This window comes from Canis lupus, chromosome 35 (genome assembly GCF_011100685.1).
Source record: "Canis lupus familiaris isolate Mischka breed German Shepherd chromosome 35, alternate assembly UU_Cfam_GSD_1.0, whole genome shotgun sequence".
Taxonomy (NCBI): Eukaryota; Metazoa; Chordata; class Mammalia; order Carnivora; family Canidae; genus Canis; species Canis lupus.
In genome coordinates, this window is record NC_049256.1 from 5,257,087 (window position 1) to 5,284,720 (window position 27,634).

At 57.3% G+C, this 27,634-nt stretch overlaps 1 protein-coding gene across 3 annotated transcripts; it reads right to left on the reverse strand.

Moving 5' to 3' along the window:
- Positions 1 to 351: 351 nt before the first annotated feature.
- Positions 352 to 27,439, reverse strand: PXDC1 (PX domain containing 1). Of its 3 annotated transcripts, none has more exons than XM_038584050.1 (5): positions 27,148 to 27,427; positions 13,718 to 13,809; positions 12,828 to 12,945; positions 4,616 to 4,727; positions 352 to 1,385 (listed from the first exon to the last, which is right to left on the reverse strand). In XM_038584050.1, the coding sequence occupies exons 1-5, from the start codon at positions 27,401 to 27,403 to the stop codon at positions 1,268 to 1,270; spliced, it is 696 nt and encodes a 231-aa protein (XP_038439978.1). In that variant the 5' UTR covers positions 27,404 to 27,427; the 3' UTR covers positions 352 to 1,267. The 3 variants fall into 3 exon arrangements, with proteins under 3 accessions (XP_038439978.1, XP_038439976.1, XP_038439979.1); XM_038584048.1 differs by lacking the exon at positions 352 to 1,385 and adding an exon at positions 2,019 to 3,334 and having other exon boundaries at positions 27,148 to 27,439; XM_038584051.1 differs by lacking the exon at positions 352 to 1,385 and adding an exon at positions 3,349 to 4,250 and having other exon boundaries at positions 27,148 to 27,433.
- Positions 27,440 to 27,634: the final 195 nt, after the last annotated feature.

Consider the following 27,634-nt stretch of genomic DNA (forward strand, 5'->3'; position numbering starts at 1 on the left):
CACAAGGGCAGAGAGGCAGCTGGCTGACCCCCTGGCCCCCCTACAGCCCGCGTGAAAGCAGGATGGTGCCTTACACTGAGCACAGCTGGAATTTCCCATGGAAATCCCAAGTGCTCGGCAGTTGGGTCACCGAGGAGGTTTCCTGGGGCTGCCGAGAGGCACCGGGGGAACGAGGCAACCCTCAGTCAGAAAAACAAAAATCCAAAAACACAAGCTGTTTGTTCACTTCTCCATTTGGACGGGTCATTCCCTGGGGTGAGAACAGGACCCATTTCCTACCTGACGACGGGACCAGGGTGCTCGGGGCCAGCCCGGAGTCGGCAGGGAACAAAAAGAGCCAAATGTCCTAAGTCCACGGGTAGAGTAATATGCTTTATTTAATTAAAATAGATTAAAAAACAGACTGTGTAAAAGAATTAGGATTCTCAATAATTTACTATTATTTACATTAGCAAATGTTGGTCGTTAGTAGACACCGTGAGGAGAGAAGCACACAGAGCCCAGACCCGCGGCGCCCGCACCCCAGGGGCAAAGGGGGGCTCGGTGCCTTCCTGACGACCCCCTCCTTGCAGGTCGACGTGGCGATGACGTCACTGAGGGCTCGGTAAGCAGCTCGGACAGCCTTGGGGGGTGGGGGACAGCTCTGTCCCCAGGCTGAAGGGCTGAAGACTTGCTGGCAGGCCAGGCGGGAACTCTTCCTCCTGAGGAGAACCAGCGCCTCCCAGTCCCGCTCACGGGCACCCGATGGGCCACGCCGTCTGTCTGCGGAGCCAACACGGTTCTCCACGAAGCTTCTGTGAAGAGCCCTCGGGCTGACACAGATCCCGCAGCTTCCGGGGAGAAGATGAAAGACAGAAATGCAAGCCACACGTCCCGGTTCCGGGGACGTCCTGGATTAACTAACACCCCCGCCTGCCACCGGGGCTCGGCGACTTGTGCGAGGCGGTGGCGGGCGGCGGGGGAGGCCGTGGGCCACTGCGCCAGGCGAGGGCTCCCCCCGGAGGCCCGGCCGTCCGGCGTCCCACGTCCCACGTCCTGAGGCACTTGGGCTCCCCGTCACCCGGGTGGGGAGCGGGTCCGGGCGTGCAGAGACCGGGAGGGACGAGAGCCCTCAGAAGCAGCAGGCTCGGTGACCGGCTGCCACTTGCGGGCGACCTGGGGTCGGGCCTCCTTCCCGAAGGCCCCCCGGCCCGGCAGGCCCCGCAGAGCCGCCCCGACCCGGGCCTGTGCTGCCGGCAGTGGGGGGCCGGGGGCGCCCAGTGGAGACTCAGTCCAGAATGTCCGTCTCGAAGGGGACCAGGTGGTAATAGGACAGGTTGGTGACGTAGGCTGCTGGGTCGTCGCCATCCTCGAGCTCGGAGCTGAACTCCCCACCACTCTCAAACCTGCAACGGAAACGTCCAGAGGTGAGCGCTGGGCCCCCCCCCCCCCCCCCGAAGCGGAGAGAAGGGCGGGAGGTCGTGGCAGGAGGGCGCCGAGGGGTCAGTGCCCAGCGCCGTGGAAGGGCCTCAACGAAGCTCCTCCCGCTGCCCGGGCTCGCGCCACCCGTGGGCACCGTCTTCTCAGTGCTGGGGGCGTGGGGAGCAGCAGGGTCACTAACCCCCAGCGGGCACTTCTCCAAAGACTATCACGGCTCTGGACGCCGCTGCCTTACAGGCTGTCCGCGCTCACCGTCTTCCCTGCGCTTTCCTTCACCCACGCACCCCACGATGGTTCTTTTTCTCTCTCTGGGGATCGCTGTGTCGAGCTCCGGGGACGCGCAGTGAGCAAGGCAGGGGACCGTCTGCGGGGCGGGAGCCCCCCACGTGCTGGCCCGCAGGCCGCCGCCCGGACCAGTGAGGAAAGCCCCCGAGGCCACAAGCTCGCGCCAACCGCATCTGTGGCACGTGTGCCCTGGAGGCTCGGGGGACGGGGAGCTGGGGCGGGGGTGCAGGGGGCCCGGCAGGGGGAGGGCTCCTGCTGGACGGGGTGGGGGACGGGTGGTCCGTGGGGGGGGCAGGAAGTGCCAGGAAGGATATGTGCTCCAGGCACAAGGTGACGGACGCCTCCTGAACTCACTCCCCCGTGAACCCAAACCATTTCCACTCCTGTCTCACCCAGACACGGCCTGGGAAGCTAGAAAAGACACACAAGTACCTGAAGGACATTCTCCCCAGAAAGGGGAGCGGAGATGCTGCTTGTGCTTTTCCCACTTTCCTCAACTAAGGATCAGCCCAGACTAAGCGGGCAGCGCGGAGGTGGGCGGAGGGAGGCCGTCCGGGGGCGGGAAGGGCCCTGGGAGCCCGCAGCGCACTCCTGTCCCTGTGCCGTCCTGGCCTCGCTGACTAGCAGGGCCGAGCGGGCTCCACCGGGAAGGTTCTGGGGTGACCAGGAAGGAGGACCGTGAACCGAGCAGGGGAGCGCCGGCGACTGCTCCGCCTGGGCCAGGGGGCCGCGTGGGGGCAGAGGAGAGGCCCAGCCCCTGCACACAGGGCCCACCGGCCTGGGCGGCAGCCTGGGGACAGACGGGCCCGAGGGGGGCACACTTCCTCTCAGTCTCGCTTAAAAGTGGAGGAGAGGTTGGAAATCAGACAGAAAAGGTGCAGAGGCACGTTTTCCTCTCCGTCCACAGTGAGGAGGGGGTGGCAATGTGTGGGGCCTGCCCTCATCCATCACAGGGCCAGGGGAGGGGCAGGGGTAGGGGTAGGGGTAGGGATAGAGGCAAGGGTAGGGACAGGGGCAGGAGTAGGGGTAGGGGTGGAGGCAAGGGTAGGGGCAGGGGTAGGGGTAGAAGCAGGGCCAGGGGCAGGGCCGGCTCTTCCTCCTCGCACCACCTGCCCTGGGAGCCCTGGGAGCCCAAGGCTGGGGAGAAGGAGCCCTAGGCCCGGGCACAGGGTGCGCAGCCTCTGAGGCAGCAGGTGCACGGAGGTAAGACCAGCCCCCCAACTTCATTACAGGGCGTGCGGTCTCCTCCCCAAAACCACCGTTGGCAAGGTCCAAGAGGCCTCTCAGATGCAGGGGAGGTCAAGCAGGGCCTGCATGCCTGCCTCCTCTGCAGAACTCCTCGCAGCCCAACCTCCTGCAAACGTGGCGGGGGGCAGGATGGCCTCTGAGGCCTCTGCCGACAGGAAAGCTGCCCTGGGATACTGCGGAGTGAGAGCCAGGACCCGCAGGACCCTCAGGATGAGGGGGCCCCCACCTGTCCCTCCCCCATCGAGGCAACCCCTCACCAGAAGCTCGTCCAATGAAGCTGAAGCATCTGTCCTCAGGTCGTGCACCTGATGCGCAGCCATCTGGGCCCTGGTGCCCGCCCCGCGCCAGCCCGCAGCTCAACCAGTGAGCTCTCTGCACAGGCCTATGGTGGGTGGATGCCGTGGCTGTCACGGCAGGGCACGCCAGGGACAAGGCCATTTCAGAGGGGGCCATCCCCGGCAGCCTGAGCAGCATATCCTCTAACCCAAGCGCTTCATGACCTGTGTCGTGAGGGAGCCTGTCCTCGTGCGTGTTTATCTGCAGCTCGGGGCAGGCGGGGGGACAGGACGGGAACTCCAAGGCCCTGGATCCCGGGCTGGACTGCTCATGGGCCCACGGGGAGACGCTGGGCACCCAGCGCTGCCTGCAGGCTCAGGCATCCCACCGTCACCATCTGAGATGTTTACGGTGACCCAGGAGAGCACGTGGGGCCCCACTGCGAGGAGAAGAGAAGCCAGGAGATGCTAAATCACTTCCTGGAGCTCGTAGAACCAGGGAGAGCCCTGGGGTGGGCCCCGCCAGGTGGCAGAAGCCAAGCTGTCGTGTCCTCCCAAGCTGCCGCCTGCCAGGTCCCAAGGACCTGACGGAGAGTGCACCCAGGAGGCTGGGCCTCCCAGGGACCCCAGGTGTTGGGCTTTCCTACAGCACTTGTCATGGTTAGGAGTTCTGTCTCTCATCAGAGGAAGGTGGTCTTCGGCTTTCCCGCCTTCACTAATCAGTCACATCCTCCCTCCCCTCAGAGCAGGCCCGGCAGGGTCAGGCTCCCTCCAGCCCGGAGCCAGAGAGACGCCCCCTCAGAGCCTGGAGAACCTCCAGCCCTGTGATGTGAAGCCATGCAGGTGACACTTCTCCCTGCAGAAGGCCAGGCCCTTGGAGCGAGGAGGCTTACGGCCCCCGCACCTCCCCACTGCCCAGCACAGCCCGGCCCTGGACACCTGGCAACTTCCCCTGCGTGCCGCCTCACAGCCAGCCACCTGGTCACGGATCACAAGGTCTACGAACCAAGCCCTCGCCGTCTTCTGGAAAAGGCAAATGCTTTAAATAAGTATCCAGGGATCCCTGGGGGGCTCAGTGGTTGAGTCTGCCTTCAGCCCGGGGCGTGATCCTGGGGGCCCGGGATCGAGTCCCACAGCGGGCTCCCTGCATGGAGCCTGCTTCTCCCTCTGCCTGTGTCTCTGCCTCTCTCTGTGTGTCTCTCGTGAATAAATACATAAAATCTTTAATAAATAAATGAATAAATATCCAAATAGAGGTAGGATGGCTCCGTGTTTCTGGCCATACCTACTTCGTCTAGAGCTGTCTGGGCAGTGAGCTCCAGTGTCTGGCGCCGGCTGGCAGTCCCTGGATCCCTTCTATAAAGCCATATTCAAATCCGTGCACTTACAAATGCTCTGTTGGGTCCACACCCAGGTGCTGGTCTTTTCCGTTTGGTATACTGTGGTCGATAACGATGGTTTCCGTGTTTGCTAAGCAAAATCCGTTGGACCTCATGATTTCTGAAAAATGAAAGCAACAAAATAAAGATTCGAGATGGGCCAGATTTTGAGCTTTTGGGCTTATGCCCATCTCCCTACTTCCCCTTCCATCTACTGCCCCAAGTTCTCCCCCACACCCCAAGAGGACGCTCTGTACCCGAGGCCCATTCTGGAACTCGGCCACATGACGCCAACCTCCACAGGAGCCCCACCTGAGGACCCTGTGCAAGCCAGAGGCACATCCCTCCCCTCCCCCCAGTGGGTTAAAGCCGGGTTAGACAGAGTGCTGAGCTCACGTCCACCGGTCTGGGTCCATCACACGCTGCCGTAACGCTTTGCACGGGCTACCCCATCTTCCCTGTGCTTGAGACGGGGATGGCACCGGCCACCAGCCTGGCTCGCTATGAGGGGCAACTGAGATCAGGATGCACTTTAAACCAAATGGGCAGGGGCACGTGGGGGGCTCGGCAGCTGAGCACCTGCCTTGGGCTCAGGTTGTGATCCTGGAGTCCCGGGATCGAGTCCCGGGATCGAGTCCCACATCGGGCTCCCCGCAGGGACCCTGCTTCTCCCTCTGCCTGCGTCTCTGCCTCTCTCTCTTGTCGCTCATGAATAAATAAATAAATAAATCATTAAAAAATGTTTTAAACCAGTATGCACAAATTTTGGTAATTTAAAAAGGCCAGCAAAAAAAAAAAAAAAAAAAAGCGTCTTTGTAGTCTACACCAGCTGCGTGGGGTTAGCTTCAGAGGGTGGAAGTCTGGTACTTAGGCAGCACCGGGAGAGGAGAAGACAGGCCGCCATGGCCCAGGCTGGGAGCCCGGACACCGCAGCCCGGCCCAACCAACCGCTGCACGATCTCGGGACTCTGTATCCTCAACTGGAGGACTTCAGAACAGTATTGGGTGATCTCCAAGGATCCCTTCCACTCCAGACTCCCATGGACTTCTGGATTCCATCACACCATCTGGTCCATTAAGGATAAGGAGCCCATGTGGCTTGACTGACTTCTAATGTCTGCTGTAGCTTTTATTTATATTTCCCCAGGGAGTGTGTTTCTGTCACTTTGGTAGATTAAATGCACTGCGAGAACTGAGCTGCTGCCCGTGACCAGTTCTTGGTGTTGGAGGTCTCCGGCCCTCCGAGAGGCTGCCTCAGCCCCTAACCGCAGCTCCTAGCTGGCCCTTGCCGGTCCTCTCCCATCACGCTTACCTCACCTTCCAAAACATGCTTAAAGTCAACTCCAAATTTCCGGGGCATTCTCAAATCCAAAGGATCATCCTCTTCCCATTCAGGGCCTCACAAACAGAAACACACAGCTCAGGCCAGCTCTCCGCTCCTCCCGGCCCGGCCCAGGCGGCGGAACACCCGTCCCTGCCCACCGTCTCCAGGGCATCTGCCACGGGAGTCGGGGGGATTGTTTGCTTTTCTCTTTTTTCTTACATCTTATCATTATACTAGATTATTTTATTCCCATGCGTGGCTGTGCTTTTCTCCCAAGTATGACTGTAACTTCCTGTTTATTTTTAATCTTCCCAGCTACCTGGTTCTCAGTTGGTCGAATCTCACTCCACGCCAAGAGAAGTAGGGAAACTACACAAAAACGAAGGAAGAGAAAGAGAAGATTTCCTCCTCACCCCCACAGGGAAAAACACTCTTCAGCAGTCAGATCGGCCAAGTAATTGCTACGACTCCACTTGACTCTCTGCAGAAGTGACACCTCCCGTCTCCTTGGTCCTTTGAAGCCCAGCAGGGTTAGTCGCACCATGGGTGGCATCCGCACGTGGCTCTTCCCTGCCCTCCCCACCCCTGCGGGCTGAAGCCCACCCGGAGCCCCCCTGCCCTCCCCTGTAGGGCCTGAAGTCATGAGCCGGGGGGGGGGGCGGGGGGGCACCAGAACTGTGCACAGTCAGTGCTTGGAACCCTGGGGGTCAACGACATTCCTACGTGTGAGAAGATGTTTACCCAAGTCTGCGGGGACAGACTCCGGAGATGACTGCATCGTAATAAGAAAGACCAAGAGTCCCCCGCCTCGCGAATCAAAACGTGCAACAGCACAGAACCACTTTCTGTATTACTTTTCACTAACTCTGCCTCAAATGTGTCTGTCTCAGACGCACAGGAGACCCCAGCCTGCTGACAGCCTCTAGCCCTGTCTCCCACCCCTTTGCTAAGGGACTTTGGAGGGGAAAATCCCACATGTGAAAACAAATGTCAGTGCAGCACATTTCTTTCTCTTTCTCTCTCTTTTTTTAAAAGATTTTATTTATTTATTTGCGAGACAGCGAGAGCGGAGAGGGAGACGCAGACCCCCTGCCGAGCCAGGCGCCCGATGGAGGGCTCCATCCGAGGACCCCGGGATCAGGACTGAGCCAGAGGGAGGCAGACGCTGCACCATCCGAGCCTCCCAGGTGCCCCGTTTCTGGATGCAAAAAAAAAATCTATCTTACACATGACATCTGAAGGTCTGAGAAATGGGAGTCTTTACCAGCCCCCCCCAAAACAGATTTGTAACAAATCACTCCTTAACGTCCCTTGCAAAGAAACCTCTGTTCACAATCGTGTGGTTTAACTGTTTGAAAGGCCAGCTGTAAACTCCAGCTCTGCTACTCGTGCCCGGGAGCAGGTTCCCGCTTGCTCACTTTGTTCATCTGTGCAATGGGCATGAGGTACTCAGCCTAAAAGCACAGGTGGCGATGAAACGAGCGGGCATTTGTAAAGAACGTAACGAGGTGGGGCTCTGGGTAAACGCCAGGGACGCCTCTGTTGTCGCCAGCACCTCGTGTCTGCCGGGCCACGCAGACAGAACTGAAGAAACTGTTAGGGTTACAGGGTGTGCTCAGCTCTGCAGCGTCTCTTCCAGCCTGCACAGAATGCGGATGTCCCAGAAGTCCGCTTAGCACCTGTAGCAAAAGCCAGTGGCCCGGGGACTTGTTTTAATCCCCTCCGTGACTGTTCCACGAAGCAGCTCGCTTTCAAGCTGCTTCCCTGCGTTCACTTTGTTGTCACACGCGGAGCTCTGCTTCGCCGTTTCTGGACTATTTTGAGCTGATTTTCAATTTCAGAAAAGTCACCCAAACGGCACAGAGCTGTGCCGTGTCCGTCGGCCCCTGCTGGCGATGCCGACACTGCCCGTAACTGGGGTGCAGGGATCAGAGCTGGATCTGGCCACATACCTCCTGCACTCGGGCATCGCAGCCCCTTCCACTCCTGTCCCTTCCTTCTGTTCCAGGGTCCCTGTTGTGTGCGTTGCCGCGGCCTCGTTTCGTGCAAGCCCTGGTGGTCCCTTGGTCTCTCCTCCTCTCTCATGAAACGGGCTGGGGAGTGACTCTGTCCGTAGTCCCACCGCGTGTCTGACGCATCCCCTCCCCGCATCCGTCAGGGGCTGTGTGACGTCAACAGGCCTTGCTCCTGGGATGTCCCTCAGCATCACTTGCATGAGGAGCGTCACCATGTTTACGACTCTTTGCAGTGAACGAGTTATCTCGGGGGAGATGCACTGAGGCTGTGCAAAATCTGTTCCTCCTCACACTTTTCCCGCTCATCTTAGCCTCTACCAAAGGCTCCTTCCCGCAACAATGACAGTTGGCGTTTGAACAAACCAGGTTTGAACTCCATAGGTTCACTTCTATGTGGATTTTTTGGGGAGAAATACAGTACAGTACTATAAACGTATTTCCTCCTCCTTAGATTGTCATAATAACATTTTCTTTTCTCTAGCTTACTTGTGTAAGAATATAGCATCTAGTGGATATAACATGCAAAATATTTGTCGATCAACTGTTTATGCTGTTGGTAAGGCTTCTGATCAATAAATAGTAGGCTACGATAGTTGAGCTTTGGAGGAGTCAGCATTGTACATGGATTTTTCTTAAAGGTTTTATTTATTTATTCATGAGAGACACAGAGAGGGAGGCAGAGACACAGGCAGAGGGAGGAGCAGGCTCCATGCAGGGAGCTCGATGCGGGACTCGATCCCAGGACCCCGGGAGCATGACCTGAGCCGAAGGCAGACACTCACCGCTGAGCCCCCCAGGTGCCCTGTACGTGGATTTTTGACTGTGCAAGGGGTAGAAACCCCTAACCCCTGTGTTCAAAGGTCAACTGCACTACAGTGGTGTGTGCTTGGTGATGATTTTTCTTTTCTTTCTTTTTTGCTGCAGCCGTGTTTTCATGTGCCCCATAGGCCATCATCATTCCTTCAGTTCCGTAATTCCTATGTTCTTTTTCTGCAGACATTAGCTCAGTCCTGAAAGCATTCGCACTGTAGCTTCCCTCTGTCCAAATCCTCTTTCCCATCACATTTTCAGTGTAGCCCAGCGATAGAACAGAACCCAAAGCACTGCCTTTTAATTAACTGGCGACCTGGACTAACCACGTACGGTGAAAATTAAGGTTGAGATTGTACAGATGCTTGGTGAATAAAATATGAAATTAGAATTCATTTCCAGCCTGTCCGCCCCCCCAAAAAAAAATCTGAATAATTAGATTTGGGGAGTGTATGTTGATTATATCAAGTAGGTGGATCACGACTGGGGTTTATGCTTCCCTTTTTTTTTTGAGATTTTACTTATTTATTCATGAGAGACACAGAGAGAAGCAGAGACCCAGACAGAGGGAGAAGCAGGCTCCATGCAGGGAGCCCGATGTGGGACTCGACCCCAGAACCCCAGGGTCACGCCCTGGGCCGAAGGCAGGCGCCAAACCGCTGAGCCCCCCAGGTGCTCCTTTATGCTTCCTTTCAAGCATAGACCCGGCCACCGTGTAGAAAACTATGTGTAAGTTTTTCTGATTCCATAAACACTTATTCTCAGGGGAGGAAGCCTGTGTAAGGCTGCCCCCGCTTCCCCAGGAGGCCTCAGCGTCTCCCTGGCAGCGGCCCCAGGATGTGGCTGGTGCCTGGCGCCACCTAGCGGAGCCCGGGCCACCCCGCCCCTCCGCGTGTGCAAGGAGCGGCTGTGCTTTCAGAGCCTCTGTGCACGCCTGGGTGCAAAGAGACACCCGGGACAGCCTAGGTCAGCAGCTGTCCCCCACGGTGCCACATCAGCAGCCCAAGAAGGCATTAAGAAATCTGAGAGCGGGGAGGAGGAAGGCGGGGAGCTGCAGGCCGAGGCGCTGCCCGAGGGAGTGCATTTAGCAGGACAGGCTGGGTGGGCAGGGTCTGTGAGATCAGATCAGCAGAAGGAAGTGGGGCCCACAGCCCAGCAAAACCCCAGCAGGGGGAGGCTGAGGGCCTGGAGCAGAGGGCCTGCGCTATGACAGGTGACAGCATCAAACAGCTAGAGCGACCCACACTCTGGCATCTGGCATGCCCAGAACGACCAGAGCCCGCGGCTGTTATCATGAACGTAAGGTTTCGAGAAGATGAGTGAGTCCAGGGAGTCGGAGTCCCGGGATGCCCGGGCTCAGCATTCAGGGTCTGTCCTGGGGCAGGGGGAAGGCTGAGGGGAGGCGCGTGGATGCTTCCGGGGGCGGGGGGCGCTCTCCAGGGCCTGATGCTCTGAGCCCGGGGGTCCCCGAATCTGTGAACACCCATGAAGGGGAACAAGACTAAATAACATGGCTTGTCCATGGTAGACCAGTTCTCCAAAGGGATGTTAGTGCCATTGTAGACACAGGTTTCACCAAAAAGTAGTTTGGAATTGACCATGGTTCATCGTCTCAATATATTTATTTCGTCACTCAGTGAATAAGGAAAGTGTATCTCATGTCCTGGGGGAAATGCCCCCTCCCCACCTGCACATCTGCACACTCAGGTAGCGGGAGGGCCGCTAGGCCTGGAGCAAACACGGGAAGGCTGGAAGCTTCCAAGGGAGAAGCCTCGGACTTGGTGCCCAAGCGACCAGGGTGGCTGAAGAGGAGAAGCTCCGGGAGACAGAGAATCTCAGGTCTGGACGTGGGGGAGAGGCTTCTCCCCGCATCCCCCCTTGGGAAGAATGCGGGGCCCCTGGCCTCTGAGGGGATGCTTGAGGCTTTCAGCAACCCACCTGCACTAGGTGTTCACAGACCCCGTCGTAAGGCAGCTCTGGTCGTTGCGCAGCGCGCCGTGCGGAGCCAGAGTCGCTGCAGCCACTGCCACCCACGGCAGCGTCCCTGCAAGCCAAAACCTGTCCTCAGCCCTCACGAACGGACCCGGAGAATGCACTTCAAAGCTCACATGAGATGCTACAATTATCCCTGTGAAATCTCCCCGCATTATTTTCAGCCCTTTCGGATAAACATGGGTCGTGCGTTCATCCAAGCCACAGGTCAAAACAGCACAGCGGACAGAGGGCTGGGAACGTTCCAGGTTGCTGCGCTCCAGGAATTAATCAGCAGCAACCCCACGCAGCCTGGGTCCGTCCTCGTGCTTGGGGCCCTCAGGGTCAACCCAAAGCAAGGGTCCAGCTCCTGTCGCCAACGCAAGGCCCCCAAACAGTTCTGTTGCTCTTTGCTCTCCTATGTGCTCAAAACAGAAAGAAATAAAGCAAAACAGAGACACCAGTGCTGGGACGCTCCTGCTCAGGACCAAAGAACAGAGACTTGCCCAGGCTTTAGGTGACAGCATGGAAAACCCACCAGCACTGATAATTAAGGTCCTAGACCTGCATCCTATAAGACTGGAGTCAACAGACAGCCAACCAGGATAAATGGCACCATTTCTCCTATAAAGAGGGTTCTGGATCCTAGGTGCCAGCGAAGGAGGGATGCCCAAACACCCCTGTTCTTCTTCCTAAGAACACACAGGAAGCCATGTGGGGTGGACATCAGATGTAGCAGGCCCCAACAAACCAAGGCCTGACAGCCATCCTGCCCACACGCAGTCATGTCTAAATATGCTTCCCATTGCACGCCCCCACAACTTGCCCCCCTCTCCACCTGTCCCCGCACGCAATTAGGAATCTCATCCCTGCTGTGGCACGTAGCTCAGCAAGTACACTTTTCTACCAGGGATGTCACTGCCACCATCCCGACCTGTTGTCCGTCTCCCCATCAATGCCTTCCTCGGATGCAGCTCTGGGCTCGGACGTGCTCTCCTCTGCTGATGTTCTGCATCACCGTCCTGGGTCTCCCTCCTGCCCTGTCCCTTCTGCTCTCCTCCTTCCTCTGCTCAGAAATAGAACACTGGACGCAGGTCCCTCCCCGCCCCCTACAGATCAAGGCCCTCCTTTGGCCCAGCTCTATGTCCTCTTACAGCCGCCTTTTCTCCCTTTGCGCCGGCCACACCCCTGCAAGACCTCCTCTCACGCCGCCCCTCGGACCAAGCCACGCCGACTCTCCACTGCCTGGGGGAGCCCCGTGTCTGAAACTCCTGGGATGGAGCGTTTTCACCCAAACAGTAAAAGTCCAGTTTTTGAACAACACGTGCAACCAGACGCGGGAAGCTACCGAACAGGGCGAAGTGGCAGCGCGCCCTCCCTTCGCACCTACCGCCCAGCTGGGCCCCGCAGCTCCCCTCGGCTGCCGTCCGCTCTTACTGCCACCGCCACTCGCCTCCTCGGTGCTTGAAGGCATGGTCCAGCGCCAGCGCCGGTGACATCTGAACCGCGCTCCCCGGCCTGTCCTGGGGCCCTAGAGCCGCATTCACTGCGGCTGTTTCGTGAACTATCTTATTTAGCGGGATAGACAGCTGATGGCAGTAGTTCGCCTCCGAATGCCTCATTAATGTTTTCATCATTACACGATTCCTTTTTTTTTTTTAAAGATTTCATATATTTATTCATGAGAGACGCACAGAGAGAGAGGCAGAGACACAGGCAGAGGGAGAAGCAGGCTCCACGCCGGGAGCCCGATGTGGGACCTGATCCCAGGACCCCGGGGTCACGCCCTGAGCCCGAAGGCAGATGTTGAGGCTCAACCACTGAGCCACCAAGCGTCCCCCATTATACCATTTCTTAAGGAGGTTCCCATTCATAGACCAAGTTACTCGCTTTGGAAACTGGAAAAGTGCAAACTCCAGGCAGGTGGATAGAAAACACAGTTTCATAAAATCAGGTAACAGCCTCCACCCACTCTTATCATTCTTCTGGATCGTCTTTCCAGATCCCAAGGGTAGAAAGTGTGCCCAGCCATGAGATGGTGAACTGGAAAACCATTACCGACAGCAGCCCTGAGCCCCCACGCCTCCCCTGCAGCTCTTACCTGAGATTTTCACCGGACTCTGAAAGCTGGGTTGAATTTTATGTACGTTGTCATTTTTTAACACCTGATCCAAAGGAGATCGTTCAAAGAAGGTGAGCACAACTTCTGACCTAGAATACTGGGAAGGAGTGCATTAGTTACTAAAAACCAATCGTCCTTCGAGGGGCCCTGGTCTGATCCTAATGCCCCCCTCCCCCACTGTTCAGACGCTCCTTGGAACCGACCACATCGATGAGGCCGTATTCCATTTACGAATGGCCTCACGTGGCAAAAATGCAAGGCCCCAGGGCCAGACAGGATGGAGTTACTGGAAGCAACGTTGAGTTCCTCTGAGCACTTGGTACGCACCAGTGTTTTGCACACATGTCCCTTCCCCTTACAATAAACCGAGTGCGCTGACTTTCCCCAGGCACAGCGGAGGAAACGGACGTCCCGGGACTCAGGCGGGCCCAAGTCCACCCGGGTTCTTAATCACTCCTCCACACAAAGCTAGCAAACTTCATTTAAAGGCCGTCTGCTGGTGTGGATGCTAGCCCTCTCCTTGGCTCCCATCCACCTTCTTCCAAAACACTCTCTGCAAGACTGGTGGGCTTCGGAACGGAGGCAAGGACGCAAAGACCAGGCCGTGGAGGGACCATGTCTCTTCCTACTCAATACCCCCTTGGCCCCTTACTTTCACTTCTTAGCAAGGAGAAAACAATAGGGCCATGAGACCCCGAGACCCCGCAGAGGCCTTCCTTCCCCCGGTCACAGCCGCCCCTCCCTGAGGTCTGATACCTCCAGGCAGGGGGCAGGCAGTTAAGCGGGCAAGCGAGCAAGCGGGTCGGTTACTGGGAAGCTGGCAGATGCGTCCCCAGCTCCACTCCCAGCCCAGCCCAGATCGTACTTACTTTGCACGGCATGCTTATGATGGTCTTGAGCAACTTCTCCACCTCGTTAAGCCTGGTCTCTATATCGTGGGCATCCTTTATGGCAACCAGTCCTAGAATTGAGACAGAAATGCCTAAAGTCCAAGAACCAGACCAGGAAACGTGCTCCTACGTTGAACACAGAGCAGCAGACATCGCAGTGACAAGGAGGCTGCTGCCCGGGTCACCCTCCACCAGATGCCCGGGAGTATTTACACAGCTCTCCCTGAAAGCCCAGCTCTCAACCTCATTCCAAGTTTCAGTGACCTAATGAATGACTCACATGTGTGCTGGGGTGGACGACGTCCACCCACAAGGAGAAGTCTGGCAGCCGGGGGACGGTGGGATGAGTGGGAAGGTAGGCGGAGGCCAGGGATCAAAGTCTGGGCCAGCCCCGGAGGCCCCCGGGCGAGGCCACAGCCTGGCCAGGGAGCTGCGGCCAGGGGAGGCTGCCCAGGACCTGCCCAGCCCCAACCACGCAAGGGGAGGGGGGCTTGCCTGGCTGGCCTCGGCTGACCTCCCCCCAGGGCCTATGCACATGGAGGCCGTGTTCAGACAGGTCATGTAAATGCTGCATTTGGAAGAGGAAAAAGGCCGACCTTTACCCAGAAAACTGCCAAAGTGGGTATGACTCACAGCACTTTCTAGGAATCTGAACAACGACCTGCATTACGGGTAAGGGGGTCCTGAGCGGCCCTTAGGAAGTGTAGCCTGGTGTTTGTAGGATGCTACAGCCGGCAGCCCGGGCCAGGTGTGCCTCCCCTCCGCAGCGTGAGGAACGCAAGTTTTCCCAGTGGGTTTCTACACAGCGACTTCTCGGGCTGCAGGAATGACATTCCCACGGACACTGGCCTCTTCGCCATCCTCGGTGGGACCCAGCAACACGGTCCCCAAGAGCCACGACCAAACCAGATGCTGGAATCAGCCCGGAACCAGCATCAGTTGCTGAGTTTAAGTTTTTCAGGTCTGGTTTGGTTTGGTTTTGCAGGAGAAAGGCTTGCTTTTCAGGCAATTCATTGATTGAGACGACATAAGTAATGCAATTAATTTCCTAAATGACGTTAATTGAAATAAGAGGCCCAGAACATAGAGTCCAAGGAGCCGGGGCCCCCCAAACATAGGGCCAGGGCATGTCTGACAGCCTGGGCTGTAGCAGGGGATCCTTCACACCGGCCTACATCCGGGACAACTTCTAGGGAGTTGTTCCCTCACCTTCCTACAGCACCGGCCACCTCGGTGTCCGAGCGGCTGTCTGGTCCTGTCCCCTCCTCAGCCACGCAGGCCCGGGAGGCCAGCCAGCTGCTATTCAGGGGGCAGGAGCCCTAAGGTGGCTGGGGGGCCGTGGCTCACCTGCTGAGAAGCCTGGGGCCTCTGTCCACACAGCCCAGGGACACACCCCAGCGTGACACCCCCCCAGTCACCCCCGCAGTCACAGGGACTGGGCCTTCTCCACGCTCTCCCCTCTTCCTCGGGTCACCAGGCCCCACCACGCCACCCTGCACAGTGTGCGAAGCGGAGAGAAGGAAGAAAATAGTGCCAGATTCTCAGGATGCTTCTTCCCCAGGCCCCAAATCCCTTGCTCGGACACACACACGCACACATGCACACGCACTCTATGCTGCCCTCTGCACCAAAATGCTTTCACCATCTGCTTCCTACAGGGGTGTCTACACAGGAAAAGGGGAGTCTACACAGCAAAACCCTCCAAAACATCATTTTCAAAGAGGGAACAATTTATTTAATCATCCCCACCGAGTGCTTCTCGATTCTAGAATGAACAAAACTATTATTAAAGTTCAACTTTCATTACCTCTAGGATACAGGTTTTAAATCAATCACGTTTATGACACAGTGATTGCGTTTTTTTTTATTGCGTTTTTATATTCTGTAAGCACATTTGTAGGAAAATTCGCCTCTTGGATGGTCAGTGCATGCAGCGTATCTACACCCGCTTTCTAGTAAATAAAGCATGATTTAATGACCTTAAGTTATAGAGAGGTTTATAATTCATGCATTTTTGTCTTAGCGACATATTTTTGGTTACGTCTTTAATTAACGTTCAGCCCGTAGTTGGGTTCCTAACTTCAAACTTACATATACAGTTGGTTAAATACATTCTGCTATATATTAATTTTTTTTTAGGATGGCTTGATTTAGCGAATAAAACACGGAACACCTAGTGAAATATGAATTTCGGATAAATAGTGAGTAATGCAATAGTATCATGGGTAGACTTCTACTAAAAAAAATCATTTGCCGTTTATCTGAAATTCAAACTGAACTTGGTGTTCTATATTTTATCTGGCAACCCTATCTTCCTGGTAGGGTATTCTATTTTCTGGAATGAAGCAGAAAAGGGCAAGGAGTACCCCCCACCCCCGATTGGCCCCAGCGCACCTCACAGCTCTGTGCCCTGCGACCCCCCATACCCTCGTGCCGATCTCCAAGGTCCACGTGACCCAAACACAACCCCCCGACCTTGCCCCAGCTCCAGGCTCACATGTGGGGACACCCCACCCACCCCTTAAGGGGTGCACCCATGCCACCTGTTCTGTGAAACCCTGACCACATCAGACGGCGGAACCCCAGCTGCCTCTGGACTCCCAGAGATCTCTCCAGACCCCTGCAGCATTCACCGCTCAGCACTGCGACTGCCCCTGCACCTCTGGGTCTCCCCAAGTCCCCCCCAAGACAGCCGAGGGGAGCAGGTGCCGCGGCTCGTCTTCCCGCCTTATCCGTCAGCACAGGGCCCAACACTCGCAAGGGGGTCCTTGTTCGTCGGCTGCTTTTTGGCCGAGGCGGGTGGCCCGGGGAGCCCGGAGTCCAGCCGCAGCCGCCCCCCGCGGGTGGCCCATCGTGCACGGGCAGGACCGCGCTCGTGCTCCTGGGCTCCACGCTCGCCCGGCCGCCTGGGGCACGGGCCTCGCAGGACAGCGGCCGGCGGCACCGTGGAGGCGAGCAGGGCCAGCTGCCCCCGCCACCTGCCTGCACACCCCTTAGCCACAGCCAGACGCTGCTCCTTGGAAACGTGGACACGCCTCAGAACAGAAGGGGGCCGAGGAAACTTCACCAGGCCAAGGAAGCTGCTGGAATCACTCACTGCGAGGACAGAAATGACAGATGATTACCTTTCAGCGGGGGCACACACTATCATTTGCTCCAGCTTCCCCGGTGGCGACCGAGCTGGCAATGTGGATCGGCTTGCTTTCTTTCTTTTTTTTTTTTTTTTAAGATTTTATTTATTTATTCCTGAGAGACACACAGAGAGAGAGAGAGAGAGACAGAGACACAGAGAGAGACAGAGGCAGAGGGAGCAGCAGGCTCCATGAAGGGAGCCCAACGTGGACTCAATCCCGGGTCCCCAGGATCACCCCTGGGCTGAAGGAGGCGCTAAACCACTGCCCCCTCCCCCGGGCTGCCCTGGATCGGCTTTCTTAAGGTGTGGTCCCCCTTTTCTGGGGGAAGGCATCTATGAGGCACCAAGCAGCACAGGCCTCTCGCCCCGCAAGGGCCTCAGCCAATAAAAGGCTGAGAGAGTCAGGGAATGACGGATCCAGCTGAACGCTGTGAACCCCCTCCTGGCAGCCAGCCCCCCAATGCCCCCTGCGCGGGGATGAAGCGCTCTCACCTCTCCAAGCATCTCCCTGCAGCCTGGCCCACCCGCCTCTCCCTTCTTCCCGGCGCCCTGGACATCCTCCTTCTCAACTGTTTCCAAAGTGCCTCCCATCAGATGGCGGGTGCCTTAAATGTGTTAGGAAAATATTCTTCAGGAAGACCGACCCCAAAACGGCCACAGTGCATATATGAAAGAAATCTCCATTTCAAAATTTCATACTCACTGGGGTTCCCCCCTCCAGATTTCTCAGTTTCACAATGGGTGGAAAATCTAAACACCTGCTGCGACACCCCAAATTATCCTAAGTTCTCAAGATGCAACAGCAGCTGAAAGGTGAAGTCGTGAGCAGGATGCACACGTGGGACACTGGGTTACTTTTCAGGGGCAGGTGGCAGGAAGCGAGCCCATGGAGGACTGTCACCCTACACGTGTCATGTGCCCGGAGGTCTCCTCCGACCCTATCTGCTTTATCTTGCCTTTGTGACCAAGCAGCTTTGGTCTTTAATGGCTGGTAAAGCTTTTCCAAATAGCAACTGTGCATGGTAGATAACTATTTGAAACCTTATTTTCAAAAACAGGCTTCCATGCAATAACATAAATACTTTTGGCTTTTATGTTCTAAATATTGTGGAGGGAACGAGATTCCGCGTCAGGACAGGGATGCTAATAACAGAAACTGCAGGCGGGCAATGCTGGCGATCTCGCGCGGCCGTGGGTTAGGAGGCGGTCACCGCAGACGTGGCCAGCAGGGGATGCTAGTGCTCCGCGGAAGCCGCGGGGACCGCCTGCTGCGGCCCGGAGGGAGGCCTGTCCACCCGCACGTCTTGTTAACAAGTGGACTCCCAAGACTTCACAGCCCCCCGGGGAATTTTTCTAATTTCTGATAAAAGCATAGTCACTAATATAACCTCCATTTGTAAAATTCCTCTTCCACCCTGGTTTGCGGGGTGGAGGTTTTACCCAGAGCGGCCTCGAACAATTAAAGATCTGGATCCCAAAGACCCGTATACATGAACGTATATAAAATCACAGTGCGCCGGTTTAAACATAACGGGGAGCCAAAGATCGATTAGCCATGGGCAGCCAGGGTGCCCTTTTCTATCTATACTAGTTTAGCATCAAAAATTAGGAACCTGGGACGCCCGGGGTGGCTCAGGGGTTGAGCATCTGCCTTTGGCCCAGGGTGTGTTCCTGGAGACCTGGGATCGAGTCCCCCATCGGGCTCCCTGCATGGAGCCTGCTTCTCCCTCTGCCTGTATCTCTGCCTCTCCCCGCCCCCCCGCCCCGTGTCTCTCATGAATAAACTACTAAAATCTTTTTTAAAAAAATTAGGAACCCCAAATGTGAGTCTGTGATTTTCAGGATTAGCTTCCTTATGCAAACATAAACACCCGACTTATTCCTGGAACCCAAACTGAACATGCTGGAGTCAGCACAAAGGCTTATCAGTGGGAGGAGAAGGTGAACAAACCAGTTTCCTAAGCTCAGAAACCCTGGGTACAAAGTCCCACATTTTCAGTAAATGGAGGCCTTGGGATGAACACCTCTGGGACCTGCGCCAGGCCTCCCCTGCAGCTCGCCTCAGCATGCTGGAATCACACCTCAGTGCCTTCTCCCGTCATTCCAGAAATAAAGACAAGGTGCCTCTTGGATCCACTGGGAAGGAAGAGTGTCCTTTTGAAAGCACATTAAGAAGTGCCCATTACCCCAGGAACACGAGTGTCTTGAAGGACACTCACCCCATAGGGCCCTAGGGAAATTTTCTGTAAAGCAAACTTTCAAATGGAGTCAAATAATAAATTACATTTAAAGAGTTCCTTTTCCATTTAATAAATGTGTCCATCAACACACTAAACAGCAAGGCAGATGGCTTGGGTGGGGTGAGGAGAGCAGGGTCATCCTGCATGCATAAGACATATGTGTTCTTGGGCAGCCTGGGTGGTCCAGCGGTTAGCGCCGCCTTTGGCCCAGGGCGTGATCCTGGAGACCCGGGATCGAATCCCACGTCGGGCTCCCGGTGCATGGAGCCTGCTTCTCCCTCTGCCTGTGTCTCTGCCTCTCTCTCTCTCTCTCTCTCTCTCTGTGTCTCTCATGAATAAATAAGTACAATCTCAAAAAAAAAAAAAAAAGACGTACGCGTTCTTTAAGGGTGGCGTGTGGCAAGAATTTTAGAAGCAGAATACTTTAAATCTTCTAGGGACATTTTCAACGCTGATTTCCTATGTACCTGTTTCCTAAACAGGTAGTCGACATTCAAGAAGTGGAGAGGAAGAAGTGATCTTCCTTGGAGCGTACCCTAGCTGGTCACCCTGCGCACACCTAAGCATCCCAGTGGGAGTCCTAAGTCCCCGGGAGCCCACGGTTACTCGACTCTGTGCGGGTCTCCCGGTTCCCGTGTGTGTGGCCTCACACAGCATTTCTGGAAGGACAGAAACCCTGTCTGCCCCTCGCTCCCGGCTGCTGGTGGTGCCCAGCGGGTTCCCCGTCCGTGTCCACGAGGCTGCCCTCGTCTGGCGATGCTCACACCTGGCGGGAGGAGGTGGGGATGCTGCTGGCGGTTAAGCTCTCCTCTGCATCTTTCCGAGAATGAAAAGCGGGGCAGAGGAAGGAGGAGGACGACACAGAAGAGGCTTCCCTGTGGATCCAAGTACTTCCCCGAGGATCCGAGGAGGGGCTGAGAAAGGATCCTCCTTTCCCTGCTTCCTCCTGCACCTGCGAGGTGCTCCCTTGAACCACGTGCTCTCGTATGGGCAGGAGAGAGCGGGAGCCGGGCTCCAACGCACTGGCCTGGACGGCGCCCCTCCCGGGCCCCTCCTGGGCCCCTCCTCCCGGTGCCTCTTCATTATGCTCTCCCCATAAAAGCCCGATTCCCTTACTGAGGTTCCCACTTAGTGCATGTCAGAAGCCACTCGTCAGCTAGTCTGTCTTCAAACATCAAAGGTATTTAGGCCACACCATCCTCGCAAAACAGGAAGCACGCGTTCCCCCACTCATCCTCAGCTACCCGCCGATCCTGCTCTGCGCCCAGCGCCCTACCACGTGGCAGGGGTACCGTGGCGGGCAAGACGGGCAGGACCCCCGGCTCCCCAGAGCTTTCCTGCTAGCCGGGACGATGGACATGTGGCAAACGCTGGCCACAAAGAGTAGGGTGTCACCTGGGCGGGGGGCAGGGGGTAGGAAGACTCACAGCGGGGGACCACCCTCTCCAGGGTCGGCGGCCTGAAGGGTGAGCAGACACAGGGGGGCAGGCAGGGAGGAGAGCGACAGGCAGTAGAGTCAGGACGTACGTAGGCCCCGAGGAGGCCAGATGGCGAGGATTGAACGAGCAGGGCCTGGCAACCCGCGTTAAGGGCTTCGCCGCGTCGGCTCCGGTCACAAGAACTCCACCCACTTGGCAGTTGTACTTCTCATAGTGATACATACACCTGCCCCGAGATTCCACAGCGCCTGCCCCTTGGGACATTGCCCCCGGAGCACAGTCCCCAAGCCTGATTCACGTCAAGCACCAAATCCTAGTTTCTGGATCAATAAGGCCACAGGCTCCGTCTGCAGGGGTCCCGCAGAGGTAACGGTGGCGAGCCCCTCTGTGGGCTCTCTCTTTAGCCTGGGCAGGGGCTATCACCACCCCTTCCTCCTAGGGACACCAGGATGGGGGGCCACCAGGAAGAGGATGCCATCAGGAGCAGCTGGTGGGGCGCTGGACCAATGAGCGCCCACCTGGATGGCTCTCGGTGGGGACGCTGCGTGTTCCGGAACAAAGGACAAAAGCTCTGGGGTCCTCCGTCCAAGGCCGGCAGCTCTCACAGAGAAGAGGCTTCCCTGTGGATCCAAGTACTTCTCCAAGGATCCAAGGGGTGTCCAGCATGGTTCTGGGTACCCGGTGGCTGTCACTGCCTGGGTCCTCCTGCAGCCCTGCCCGCAATACCATCATGCGATTTCATCAATCATGCACCCATGGCTCAGGGGACCAAGCAACTGCCTGAAGTCACTGCTCTAGCAGCAGGGGACAGAGCCAGGGGCATCTGAATGCTCACCTGTCTGCTTCCAAAGACCATGCCTTCAACCTCTCGGCCTGAGCCTCTCGCACGGGGACCGTGCATTACCCCCCAGGGAGTCACTACCCCTCCCGCCTGCACCCTGTATCCCCAATCTTGCAGGGCCTTGGGGATTTTCTTCCCCAGGAAGCAGGATGGGCTTCTAGTGGGGTTAAGACACTGTCTGTAAAAGTTTTAACCACGCTGTTCCTACCCTGGGCCCTCCCTACCCTCTGTCCAATTACTGCTCCTACGATTTTTCCTGCTGATTCTAAGTTGCGTATCAGCAAAGGGTGATTAAGATGTTTTGTTCTTAATACAAATATGAAAACTCGCCAGTATAAATTAGCCGAAGGGCTAAGTGGCTCTGTTCACAGTCATGACTCAGTGTAGGGGGTGGGGTAAGGAGGGTGGACAGGAGGCATCTGGGTGGAGGACAACGTCAGACAGCACGTGTGTCTGTGCTGGGGCGCAACACCACTGCGCTGCCACCGCAGTGGGAGGCCTCAGTTTGGCAGAAGAGAATGGCGCGCAGGCCCCTCGCCCCACCCACCAAGGAGAGGACAACGCCCGGGGAGCTGCTCAGGGCACGGACACGGGGACCAGTCTTCAGTGATGACAACCCAAAGTGTCCAGTGGATGCCTACTGTCACCCAAGGAAAGTAAAAGTGAGCACAAATAGCAATAAAAAGCGATTTCAGTGGACCAGCAACGCCAACCCTGGTGAGGACGCGCATTTCAGCCTGCTGTGTCCGGCACTGGGTCCCCAGGACGCCACAGAGGGCGGCCTGTGGCCGAGACCACTTGGGCAAAGTGCATGCGGGGTTCACGCTCACTACCGGCCAGTCCTCACTCTCCAGAACGCCACCCCCACCCCCACTCCAGAGCTTTGCTGAGAAGTGGCAAACAATCAAATCCCCGTAGTTTCACCAACTTTTGTGCATGGCGCGGTCACCTTCCACCGGCACTTGGCAGCTTCCCTCTCCTTGACCCTTCACAATGCAGAAACACCTTCTGCCTTTTAGAGGAGTGTTTGTCAAACAGCAGAGAAACATGAGGCCCAGGCTTGTTTTAAAATGGAAGGGGACCTGGGTCCCTGTGGGCCAGCCCGGGGGCAGCCAGGGGCCACCAGGAGGCTCACCAGGCTGTCTGCCGAGAAGCAGGCCAAGCGTCTCCTTGGGAATGCGGTGGAAAGTAACTGTGACCTAGAAGCGACCTCCCTAACCACCGATGTAAGTCTCTGACCGGCTCCTTCTCTAGCTGCGAGGTTAGGTCGGGTCACTCGGGGCCCACGGCTGCTTCTGGGATCTGATGGGACAGGATCGCAGGCCCAAGAGCCCATTGAGCCGCGTGGCCACTTGCAGAGAAAGGAGGGGGCCCTGGAGCACCGGGCGGCAGCAGGGTGCACCTCTGGGAAGGGGACGCAGCAGAGGGCAGAGAGAAGGGCAGGCCCCGGGGAGGGGGACACGTGGCACTGGGCCGGGCCGCCCGGGGCCTGGGAAAGCTCTCCGGTGCACACGCCGCGTACGAGAGGAGATCCAAAACTACACCTGTGAGTCAAACCCCCTGAGAAGTGGAAGCTGCCCGCCAGAAGGGGCGGGAGGCCCTCCCGAGGAGCACTGCACAGTGTTGGGGGGGGTGGGGGCGTGTCAGAGCCAAACAGGACGCAGCAAGAGACGGCCTGCTGCCCCGGACCCCAGTGGCAGCCGATCGTTTCCCAGCCACTCTCACCGGGAGAGTGGGCCCAGCCGCTCTGCAGTTTATCTTCCCACATTACAGGGTGTTCTCCCCTCTAGTGCTGGGAAGGGAACAGACTCCTCCCCTGCGGCCCCTGAGAGACCGAGTGGGCAGGCTCAGGGAGCACGGGGGGGGGGGGGGGGGGGGCGTGGAGCTGGGCACGTGCATCTGCGTCCAGCCCTTTCCGATACTACCCTGGGTGCCTTGACTCTGCTCCCCAGAAACTCAACTCTAAGAGCGTGGATGAGCACGCAGCTAGGCGGGCGTCCTCAGTGACAGGGACGACACGGACCTGTATGATAGCACATGCCCAGGCCCTCAGTGATGGGCCTTACTTGGAGAAAATGCTGGAATGCTTCATTCCAGCTGAGTCCCGCTACTGGCCCTCCCGTAGGCGCCCGCATGCCTCCCGGTGAGGGGCAGGTTCCACTTCTCAGGCTGAAAGCTGCAGACTGGTCCCGACACCCCTTGCCCCCCACATCTGGGCTGTCAGTAAATGTCTTGCCTTTCCCTGCCAGACACATCAGGGTTTGGCCACTTTTCATACCTGCAGCTGCACCTGGCACGACAGCCTAGCACCTGGCCCTACCCCCATCTCCTGGCCTCCCCTTTGCCCCACTCCAGTCTTTCTCAGCACAGAAGCCAGAGTACACTCAGACCTGCCCACTCCCTCTGGCCTGATCACCTACTCCCCGCATCCCTCCCCCTGCTCCAGCCAGGATGGCCTCCTCCTCACTACTGGAAGCCGCCGGTCCTAGGTATTGATAAAGCGGCTTGTTCTCTCCCTTCCTTCAGGTCTGGACTCAAATCACTTCCTTTGAGACTTTCTGGAGAACCCTATTGGAGGAAAGTTAACTCCTCCCCCTAGAAGTCATAGCCCCTCTCCTTGTTTATGTTTTTCCTTCTGAATACTTATCGCTGTCTGATGTATTATTTATTTATCTTGTTGATCGGTGGATTTCTCCTCATCATGATAGGAGAATGAGGACAGGGGCTCTTTTGGTCTCTTCTGATCACTGCTGGGTCCCCACCACCTAGAATGATGATGCCTGGCACATAGCTGGCATTCAGCAGACACTCGCTGAATGAATCAATGTGAAACTGAAATGCTGGATCTCACAGTAATTAAGAATCAAAGATCACTGACTACTTTGGAAATAGAATCTCTTGCTGGTAACGTGGATGGCTCAGACTTCACAAGGCCTGACACTGGTGCTATAAAAACAAAACAAAATCAAAATTGTCAAAGAGCCCCAAACAGTCAATCAGAGATTCTGCATGTCTGCTTTAATGTGCAAACCTTCCCAGATGTCAGAGACGGAACAGGCAGGAGACCGTGAGCGTGGTCAGGAAACCCTGAACCACGTAAGTATCATGTAGAGGGAATTCAGGCTAAAGACTCAGCCCCACTGGTGTGGGGTGTAGAAAAACCAAAAGGAACCCTTTGGTTACCCCCAATATAACATCCACGATATCCACAGGAACCAGCCGTCTCCATCTCCTTGGGCTGGGGCACGAGAAAGGCTGGGGTGGGTGCTTCAGATCCAGAGGAAGAAGGGGGTGAGGTAGGAAGCTGAGATTCTAAGAAAAAAGGACGGGGGACATAGCAGGACAAGTCCTGAGGTCAGCCCTGCCCAGGAGAAGGCCAGGAAGGTAAGTGAGTGAGCACTGTCCCTCCACGCGTGGAAGGCTTGATGTGCCTTTACACGTGTGCTGCTGTGAAATGTTCAAGGCCCATCAATGGTTGCTGAGTCTAACACCACAGTGGGTGTGCAAAAGGGAGAAAAAAGCACAATCTCTCCACATAAACATTCTTCCTCACTGCAATACTTGGGAGACTAAGGAAAAGGGCTCAGCACCCCCTTGATGGCAGGCAGATTCCAAAATGCAAGCCGGGGCCAAGGCTTTCACCCCGCGAGACGGTTCACTCAGACACGTATAAGAGCTACCAGCCTGCTGCCAGCCTGAGCGCTGAAACCCAGAGCTGCTCACAAAGCTCGTTAATAAGAGTGGAGAGCGCACATCTAGCCCAGCCCAGAAGTAGTTCAATAAATTTCCAGCCAGAGAATCTGATGGGGTATTATACTGAGAAAACCTGGCAGTCCCCGTACAACACACGCATCCGGTTGCCTTTTGTATTTACACGTGTTTATCCAGACCGTCTTTTAATGCAAATAATAAATCAGCATGGAAATAAAGTAGACTCTTCTCCTACGTTACTATTAGATATGTGACTCCGTGAACAAACAATTTCCCTGGACTTCAAAGAACCGAAGAAAGAAAAAGGGCTTCCCCTGGGATTGTACAACAAAACTCAAGTGGTGCTGGGGGGGAGGGGGGTGCAGTACCAGCGCGCCACCGTGCAAAGAATCAAAGACCCGGATAAAGAATTAAGGGCAGCCCTTCCTCTGGTCCCAGGTCCCCATGTCCTCCCCTCCAGGGGGTGCTGGGCCAGCCCTCACGGAGGTCTCTGTGAGCAGGACTCCAGCCCAGGCAAAGAGGGCCAACAGTTGCAGCACAGAGCCTGATCCACCCACCCAACCACTGGTCTTCTCCTAAGCACCTCCACCACCCCCTACCTCCCCCAGCAGCACAGCCAACACCCAGTACAGTCTCTCCCTCCTTGGGACACTTGAGCAGCTATCCTACCCCGCTGAGTCTTCTTTTCTCCCTGGGAATCCCCCTCCTCCTAAACCTTCCCTCACTTGTAAGCACTTCACTCCTCACGGACACTCTCCGTGTCTACACTTCAGGAACCCAGAACTGACCCAGCACATCCAGCACGTGCACAGAGAGGTCAGAGCCAGGGCGTGTGCAAGGCAGGTCCAGCGCCTGTCACTCAGCACCCTCCTGCCCCAGGCAAGTCGTTCTCACTACCAGATCCCAGGGCCTCCTCCTCCTCCACACTGGCCACAAGCCCTGCCGGAAGCAGCTGATGCCGAGGGTGACAATAACAGCTAGCATGCAGGGAGGACCTACTATGGCCACACACTATGCAAGGCATTCTCATCCTCAACAACAACAACAACAACAAAACAAAGTAGGAATAGTACTGTTACAGGGGAGGAGCCCAGTTCCAGCCAGCTGGCCTGCCTGGGGCGACAGCGGAGCTGTGCCACCTGACCCCAGTGCGACCTGGCAAGGGGAGGGGAGGGGAGGGAAGGTCACCTGCCCTGCCAGCTTGCAGGGGCTCTAATTTGTTAATGGCCAGTCTCATTGCAGCAAGGATGTAAGTCGCCGCGTCAGCTGTTTCTTCATCTAAGCTCCCCTTTGTGGGCATTCATTGGTTAAAAAGAAAAATAAAATAAAGAAAGTACAACATACACACCCAAACAGCAAACCCAAGGAAAACTGCTGCCCCGCTTGGAATAATACTAAGCCATCTCCAGAATGGCAGAGAACGTGAGCATCTGGGGAGCCAGGAGAAGCGCGAAAGGCAGGCCCTGTGGCTCGGGGCTTTCAAACTTGCTGGCTTTGGGAGCCTTTCCAAAGGCCGCGTCTGCCAGAGGATGTGTCATGAGAACTGGGCTAATTACCCACAGGATTCAGACACGGGGGCGGGGCAGTCAGCAGGGGACGGAGGGGTTATCTTTAGGACCTGGGGGCAGAGCAGCAGCTGAGGAGACTAGTTTCCAGCAGCCTGAGCTTCAGTAGAGGCCCCGGAGGCCGCGCGACCCGCTTGGAAGACGGGGAAGGACGGCCCAGGTGAAGCGCGTGGTCAGAGCGCAGGTGCCGCACCTGGTGAGGGCGGGGAGGCTGCTCGGGGCCCCGCAGGCTTCCCGGGCCCCTTCCCCCCTGGGGGTCCCCAGGAGCCGGGCATCCTCGTCCCGGGGGAGGTGGGGGGACCCGAGGCGCAGCCCTTCCAGGGGCGCACTCCCAGGGCGGACCCCCCTGCCCTGGGCCGGCCAACGACGGGGCCCCGGGGCCGGTCTGGGAGTCGCCGGAGCGCCCGGAGCCCCGGAGCCGGCCCCTCCGCGCGCGCGTCCCCGACCCGACCCGGCCCGGCCCGGCCCGACCGGCCCCACCTTGGCGCAGCGGCGCGCGCGCTAGCTCGGGCCGGTCCTCGGGGAAGGCGTCGCGGAGGCGCTGCCACAGGCGGCCCAGGTCGGCGAGGCTGCGGTGCAGGTACAGCACGCTGCGGTCCGACCACTCGGTGCGGATCTCGAAGAAGTCCTCCTCGTCGCCGCGCCGGCCCACGATGAGCCTGCGGACGCCGTTCACCCAGCAGCCGCGCACGAACATGTTCACGAGCGACGTGCCCTCGAACACCGCCGAGGCCATGCCGCGCCGCGCATGCCCCCGCCGCCCCCGCCGCCCCCGCCCGGGGAGAAGCGCTGCCCCGGGTCCGTCCGCGCCCGCGGCCTGGCCGGGGTCTGGCCGGGGTCTGGCCGGGGTCTGTCCGGGGTCTGTCCGCGGCCGGGGTCTGGCCGGGGTCTGTCCGGGGTCTGTCCGGGGTCTGTCCGGGCCGGGTCTGTCCGAGGTCTGTCCGGGCCGGGGTCTGTCCGGGGTCTG

Coding starts and splice junctions, on each gene's coding strand:
- PXDC1 (XM_038584048.1), bottom strand. CDS start 27,403: ATGGCCTCGGCGGTGTTCGAGGGCACGTCGCTCGTGAACATGTTCGTG. Junction 4,728..12,827: donor GAGTCCGGTGAAAATCTCAG/GTAAGAGCTGCA, acceptor TTCATTTTTCAG/AAATCATGAGGTCCAACGGA. Junction 3,335..4,615: donor GTGGACCCAACAGAGCATTT/GTAAGTGCACGG, acceptor CACCCACCATAG/GCCTGTGCAGAGAGCTCACT.